This window comes from Oratosquilla oratoria, chromosome 41 (genome assembly GCF_046742065.1).
Source record: "Oratosquilla oratoria isolate Oo_2021 chromosome 41, ASM4674206v1, whole genome shotgun sequence".
In the NCBI taxonomy this organism is placed as follows: Eukaryota; Metazoa; Arthropoda; class Malacostraca; order Stomatopoda; family Squillidae; genus Oratosquilla; species Oratosquilla oratoria.
The window spans coordinates 25162197-25169696 of NC_134817.1; the positions used below are offsets into that span (position 1 = coordinate 25162197).

A 7500-nucleotide genomic window follows, 5' to 3' on the forward strand; every position below is an offset into this window, starting at 1 on the left:
GGTCTATAATTAGTTGGTTCTTCCTTGTTTCCTCCTTTATATATTGGTACAATGTTGGCATTTTTCCAGTCTTTTGGTATTTTTCCTTCTTTAAGTGAGCAACTTATTATGTTATATATTTTGTCCATTAGTTCTTCTTTTAGTATCCAGTTTGTAATTCCGTGTGTGTGTGCGTGTGTATGCGCGTGTATATACATTACATAAAACAAAAACAATTAGTCGAATCTCAAGACCCAACGCAAGAAGAACGCCCGCCAACCACCAGAGCAAGAAGCCGAAGCCGAAGCCGAAGAAGAACCCAAGAGATCAAAGTCGAAGAAGAAGAAGAAAAGCCAACCTACCTCATCCTCCGGTCCAACAGCATACACGACGTGGCGCTTCGAGCCAAAGTACCCCTCCTCCTCCTCCTCCTCCCTGGGATGGTTCTTCAAGGGCCCGCGGTCCTCCTCCTTCTGCAGGAGGGCGCGGCCCTCGTCGCCTCGGGGTCTGGGGGGCGTGTGCGCGACCGCCCTCTTCTGCAGAACCAATGGAGCTACTTTACCACCCCCCTCCCCTTGCAAAGAGCTCCTACAGTGTCCCCCTTCAAACCCACCCTCCTCCTCCTCCTTGTCTTCGTCCTCTTCCTCCAGCACCTCCATCTTGTGCGCGTAGCCCCTTCCCGTCTCTCCAACCTGATCCTCAGACAAGTCTACCTGCGACTGAAACCGTCACCTTTGCCCTCTGTACTTGGACAGTCACTTCAAGTCAATCATCCTTTCTGATCCGCCCCTCCTCTTCCTATCACCCTCAGCACACTCCTCATACAGACAAGTTATGGGGAACTCATTTCCCCATAATATTGAGGCGTTCATTGTGATAAGTGAGGAGATCATTGACAATAAACATATATATTGACAATCCTGAAGGTTCTCATCAATACCATCCGTGTCCGACTAGAACCAAATACCCTAGAAAACTAGTTAGAGAAGTCCTAGTTGATACTGAAAGCATGGGAGAGTCTATGGTTGACAAGAATTGAAAAAGGTTGACAATATTATTATTGTCAACTAAATATTGACCACGTCAAAGTCCTTTCAGGAATAACAGCTAGTGATAGGACAACAACAACAAAATTAACGATTCCGATATGAGTTCCGATACTGCCCTAAACTTCCGGTCCCGATACGACTTCCGATATTGCCCTCAACTTCCGATTCCGATAAATGATTTATATATCCACTCTGTTCATTAAGTATTTGCTTCCCAAACAAACTGCAAGTCCTGGGAATAACCATGAATTCTAATCGTTCCAGGTATCGGAATAAGAAGTTTAGAGCAATATCGGAACAAGTATCGGAATATCGGAATCAGTATCGAACCATCACTAATAACAGCCACATATGATGTACACATTTAGTGACGTCGTGAAGAAAGAAGGAAGACTTGGGCCCTTTTCACACTAGCGGTTTCAACCGCTGCGGTTCAAATTACAAATTAAATCAATCGACGCGTTCACACCCACAATAGCGCAGTTTTTACTCGACTTTGTGGTACCGCCCAGATTTCCGCGCAGTTCAAACCGCTAGTGTGAACAGGGCCTCAAGTTTTGGTGAGGTCTGGGGGCCTCCGGATTTTGTGGATCACGAATTTACCTGAGAGCGTCGGGCCAGGTACCCGAAGAGGACATGGAGGCTGAGCGATGAGAAGATGATGGCAAGGCAAGAGAACATCCACACGTCCACCATTTTGAAGTATGACGTCTGCGGGAGCTGCGTTTGAATCTGCGTGAAAAACAAAACAAAAATAGTAATAATAATAATAATAATAATGAATAAGTAGATAGATAAATAAACATGAATAATTGAATGAATAAATACATAAATAAATAAATTAATAAACAAATAAATAATGAATTAATAAAGATATGGATAAATAAGTAAAATAAAGTAATAATATACATAAATAGATAAGTAAATTAATAAATGAATAAAAATACGATAATAATGAAGAGAAAGATGAGGAAATAGAATAGGAGGAAGATAAGAGAAAGCTGAGGAAGAAGAAGAAGCAAAAATAGAAAAAACAGAAAGAAGATTATGAAGAAGATGACGAAGAAGCAGAAGAACGAGAAGATACACAAGAAAAATAAGCAAAAGAAAATAAGAAAAAAGAAAAGAAAAAAGAAGAGGGGACGGAAGAATAGGAATAGAAGCAGGAGGAGGAGAAATGAGGAGGAGGAGAAGGAAGATGAGGAGGAGGTGGAGAAGGAAGACGAGGAGAAGAGGGAAGATGAAGTGAAGGAAAAGGAAGAGGAGTAGAGGATAAGGAAGAGGAGGAAGAAGGGGAGGAAGAGGATGAAGAGGTGAAGGAAGAGGAAAAGGAGGAGTATGAGGAGGAAGAGGGAGGAGGAGGAGGAGGAGGAGGAGGAGAAGAAGAAGAGGAGGAAGAAGAGGAGGAAGAAGAGGAGGAAGAAGAGGAGGAAGAAGAGGAGGAAGAAGAGGAGGAAGAAGAGGAGGAGGAAGAAGAGGAGGAAGAAGAGGAGGAGGAAGAAGAGGAGGAGGAGGAGGAAGATGGGGAAGAGGACCCACCTGGATGAAGAGGGCTGCCATGACGATCATGGTCTGGACGCAGAGTGTGCACTTGGCCACGAAGTCCTCGCGGCGGAAGCAGAAGGTAAGGCAGGCGATGCACACCAGGAACATGGTCGGCACGAAGACCTGTGCGTCCGCGAACAGCAAGAGGAAGAGGAAGAGGAGGCTCCAGTTAGCGGTGGAAAAGTTCTTGGTGTTGGTGTTGTTGTTTTGCTGTTTTGTAGTTTTACTTTTGTTGTTGTTTTTTGTTGTTGCTGTTTTGTTGTAGTTTTTTGTTTTTTGTTGCTGTTTTTTTTATTGTTTTGTTTTGTTTTTTGTAATTGTTTTGCTGTTGTTATTGTTATGATCATTATTATCATTATCATTATTTGTATTATCATTATTATCATTATCATTCGCATCATAACTCTCCATGCGTGTTTATAATTACGACGTAAAAATGTAAATCTCGAAATACGAGTCCGTGTGTAAAATCAATACACGAATAAATCTCAGCTACACCGTTGTGATTTATTTCTAACCAGCGTTCTCAAGACTTCCTAGTGTGTATCTTTGTCTAGATATTGTTGTCTCACACGCAAACAACTCGTAAATTTCAATTTGATCTCCCCCCCCCTTTTTTTTGTATTCTCTACATGGGTGGAAGGGAAAAGAAGAACGGGACGACCGAATAATAGACGGAAATATTTCTAAGATTTTATAGAGTACAGGGTGTTGATAAAGAAGACAAAAAAGACAAGATAAAGAATGAAGAAAAAAGAAGAAAAAATAAAAAACTGGAAGATGAAAAACATGAAGACAAAGAAAAAAGAAAAAGGTAAAGAAGAAAAAGAGGAAGAAAAAGACAAAGAAAGAAGAAAAAGGAGGAAGACAAAGACAAAAAAGAAAATAAGAAAAAGAAAATGAAAAAAGAACAGGAAGATGAAAAAGATGACAAAGAAAAGAAAAAGAAGAAAAAGAAGAAATTGCTAAAAAAGAAAAAGAAGAAAAAGAAAGGAGAAAAAGGAGGAGGATGAAGAAAATATAAATAAAAAGAAGAAAAGAAAGAAAATATAACAAGAAAAGATGAAGAAGACGAAACAGAAGATAAAAAAAGAAACGAAGAAAAAGAAGAAAAGAGAATAAAAAGAAGTAGACGACGACGACGAAGGAAGAGGAAGAAGACGGCGACAAGGGAAGAAGAAAGCAGAAGAAGAAAATGAAGGCGGACGAAGAATGATAACAAGCTGTTCTCACCCCGAGGTTCCACGGCAGAGGTGGGCAACCCTTGGCACGCGTTCCAAACCTGACACACTAACGACTTATTTCCGGCACGCGAAACTCAGAGCTCACCTTAGGAAAGATAACTGATAAATCTCCTTCTTCTGATTCTGGCACTCACGCTCAAAAAGGTTGCCCACCCCTGGCCTAGGGAGCAATTGCACAGTCCCTCCCCACCATCTATACAAACACACACGATACCTTTAAGATGTACTGATTGGTCGATCGGTAGAGTGACGTCACGATGACCAGGCGGGTTGGTTCTCGGTCGATCCAGGTGACGTTTCTGCGCCGCGCACGTGACGTCAGTGGCGTCCGCGCAAAGGGCGCCAGTCTCACGACGTGGAGGATGTGGAGGGGGAAGAAGGAGGGGGAAGAAGGAGGGGGAAGAAGGAGGAAGAAGGAGGAAGAAGGAGGAAGGAGGAAGGAGGAGGAGGAGGAAGGAGGAGGAAGGAGGAGGGAGGAGGGAGGAGGAAGGGAAGGGAGGAGGAAGGAGGAGGAGGAAGGAGGAGGGAGGAGGAAGGAGGAGGAAGGAGGAAGGAGGAGGAGGAGGAAGAGGGAGGAAGAAGGAGGAGGAAGAAGGAGGAGGGAGGAGGAAGGAGGGTGGAGAGAAGAAGGAGGAGGGAGGAGGAAGAAGGAGGAGGGAGGAGGAAGATGGAGGAAGGAAGGAAGAGAGAGGAGAGGAGGGAGGAGGAAGAAGGAGGAGGAAGGAGGGAGGAGGAGGAGGAGGAGGAAGGAGGAGGAGGAAGGAGGAGGAAAAAGGAGGAGGAGGAGGAAAAGGAGGAGGGAGGAGGAGGAAAAGGAGGAGGAAAAAGGAGGAGGAAAAGGAGGAGGGAGGAGGAGGAAGGAGGAGGAGGTAGGAGGGAGGAGGAGGAAGGGAGGAGGGAGGAGGAGGGAGGAGGAAGGAGGGAGGAGGAAGGAGGGAGGAGGAAGGAGGAAGAAGGGAGGAGGAAGGAGGGAGGAGGAAGGAGGGAGGAAGGAGTGAGGAGGAAGGAGTGAGGAGGGAGGAGGGAGGGAGGAGGGAGGGAGGAGGAAGAAGGAGGAGGAAAAAGGAGGAGAAAGGAGGAGAAAGGAGGAGGAAAAAGGAGGAGGAAAAAGGAGAAGGAAAAAGGAGGAGGAAAAAGGAGGAAAAACGAGGGAGGAAAAAGGAGAAAAAAGGAGGAAAAATGAGGGAGGAAAAAGGAGGGAGGAAGAAGGAGGTGGAGGAGGAAGGTGGAGAAGGAAGGAGAAAAGAGGAGTAAGGAGGAGGAGGAAGGAGGTGGAGGAAAAAGGTGGTAGAGGAGGAAGGAGGATGTAAAGGAGGAGGAAGAAGGAGAACGAGGAAGAACGAGGAAGAAGGAGGAAGGAGAAAGAAGAGAAAGAGGAGGTGGGAGGACGAGGAAAGATGAGGAGAAAGAGGAACAAGGAGGATGGAGGAGGTAGGAGGATGGAGGAGGTAGGAGGATGGAGGAGGTAGGAGGATGGAGGAGGTAGGAGGATGGAGGAGGTAGGAGGAGGATGGAGGAGGTAGGAGGAGGGAGGAGGTAGGAGGATGGAGGAGGTAGGAGGATGGAGGAGGTAGGAGGATGGAGGAGGTAGGAGGATGGAGGAGGTAGGAGGATGGAGGAGGTAGGAGGAGGGAGGAGGTAGGAGGATGGAGGAGGTAGGAGGATGGAGGAGGTAGGAGGATGGAGGAGGTAGGAGGATGGAGGAGGTAGGAGGATGGAGGAGGTAGGAGGAGGTAGGAGGATGGAGGAGGTAGGAGGATGGAGGAGGTAGGAGGATGGAGGAGGTAGGAGGATGGAGGAGGATGGAGGAGGATGGAGGAGGTAGGAGGATGGAGGAGGTAGGAGGATGGAGGAGGTAGGAGGAGGTAGGAGGATGGAGGAGGTAGGAGGATGGAGGAGGTAGGAGGATGGAGGAGGTAGGAGGATGGAGGAGGTAGGAGGATGGAGGAGGTAGGAGGATGGAGGAGGTAGGAGGATGGAGGAGGTAGGAGGATGGAGGAGGATGGAGGAGGTAGGAGGACGAAGAAAGAGGAGGAGACAGAGGTGGAAGACGGGAGAGGGAAGATGAAAAGACGAGGAGGAAAAAGGAGGGAGGAGAAGAGAGGAAACATAGAAGAAAGAAGAGGAAGGTGAAAAAAGAAAGAGGAGGATGGAGGACAAGGAAGGAAGAGGAGAAAGAGGATGAAAGGTGGAGGAAGGAGGAGGGAGGGGGAGAAAAAGGTGGAAGAAAGTAGGAGGGGGAAGGAGTAGAAGGAGTAGGAGGAGGAGGAGGGGGAGGAGGGAGGAGTAGAAGGAGTAGGAGGAGGAGGAGGAGGAGGGGGAGGAGGAGGGGGAGGAGGAGGGGGAGGAGGAGGAGGAGGGGGAGGAGGAGGGGGAGGAGGAGGAGGAGGAGGAGGAGGAGGGGGGAGGAGGAGGAGGAGGAGGAGGAGGAGGAGGAGGGAGGAGGAGGAGGAGGGAGGAGGAGGAGGGAGGAGTAGGAGGAAGGAGTAGGAGAAGGGAGGAAGGAGGAGGAGGTGGAAGGAGGAGGGAGGAGAGGAGAAGGAGGAGAAGGGATGAGGAGGAGGGAGGAGGAGGGAGGAGGAGGAGGGACGAGGAGTAGGAGGAGGGGAAAGAGAGGGAGAAGGAGGAGGAGGTGGAGGGGAGGAGGGAGAGGAGGAGGAGGAGGAGGAGGAGGAGGGAGGAGGAGGAGGAGGAGGAGGAGGAGGGAGGAGGAGGAGGGAGGAGGAGGAGGAGGAGGAGGGAGGAGGAGGAGGGAGGAGGAGGAGGGAGGAGGAGGAGGAGGAGGAGGAGGAGGGAGGAGGAGGAGGGAGGAGGAGGAGGGAGGAGGAGGGAGGAGGAGGGAGGAGGAGGAGAAGGAGGAGGAGGAGGAGGAGGGAGGAGGAGGAGGAGGAGGAGGAGGAGGGAGGAGGAGGGAGGGAGGAGGAGGGAGGAGGAGGAGGGAGGAGGAGGAGGGAGGAGGAGGAGGGAGGAGGAGGGAGGAGGAGGAGGAGGAGGGAGGAGGAGGAGGGAGGAGGAGGAGGGAGGAGGAGGAGGGAGGAGGAGGAGGGAGGAGGAGGGAGGAGGAGGAGGGAGGAGGGAGGAGGAGGAGGGAGGAGGGAAGAGGAGGAGGAGGAGGGAAGAGGAGGGGGGAAGAGGAGGGAGGAGGAGGAGGGAGGAGGAGGAGGGAAGAGGAGGGAGGAGGAGGAGGGAAGAGGAGGGAGGAGGAGGAGGGAAGAGGAGGAGGGAGAAGGAGGAGGGAGGAGGAGGAGGGAAGAGGAGGGAGAAGGAGGAGGGAGAAGGAGGAGGGAGAAGGAGGAGGGAGAAGGAGGAGGGAGAAGGAGGAGGGAGGAGGAGAAAGGAGGAGAAAGGAGCAGGAGGAGGAGGAAGATGAGGAGGGAGGAGGGAGTAGGAAGGGGAAGGGGACGTGAGTGTGTGGAAAACAAACAAGACGAAGTGACCAATTTGGATCAATGTACAGTACAATCAACAAAGATTATTCAAACATTTGGTAGTCAGTCATAGACCCTATTCAAACCACGGCAGTTGAAACCGCTAGTGTGAACAGGGCCTTAATAGATCCTATGCCATGAAAGCCTCATTATCATTCAGTCACACCAAAATTTTATATATATACAGTATATATATATATATATAGATATATATATATATAATATATATATATATATATATATATATATATATAT

General features: G+C 48.8%; 1 protein-coding gene across 2 annotated transcripts in view; it reads right to left on the reverse strand.

Annotated features, from left to right (window-relative positions):
• The window catches only part of LOC143021044 (uncharacterized), a 70226-nt gene that overhangs the window by 9512 nt on the left and 53214 nt on the right, over positions 1 to 7500 (reverse strand). The window contains exons 15-18 of one of the 2 annotated variants that reach the window (XM_076178238.1): positions 4032 to 4116; positions 2568 to 2696; positions 1632 to 1760; positions 342 to 515 (exon numbers count right to left, since the gene is read on the reverse strand). In XM_076178238.1, the coding sequence (XP_076034353.1) occupies positions 342 to 515; positions 1632 to 1760; positions 2568 to 2696; positions 4032 to 4116 (517 nt within the window). The remainder of the gene's footprint in view (positions 1 to 341; positions 516 to 1631; positions 1761 to 2567; positions 2697 to 4031; positions 4117 to 7500) is intronic. The other variant, XM_076178239.1, reaches the window with a different exon arrangement.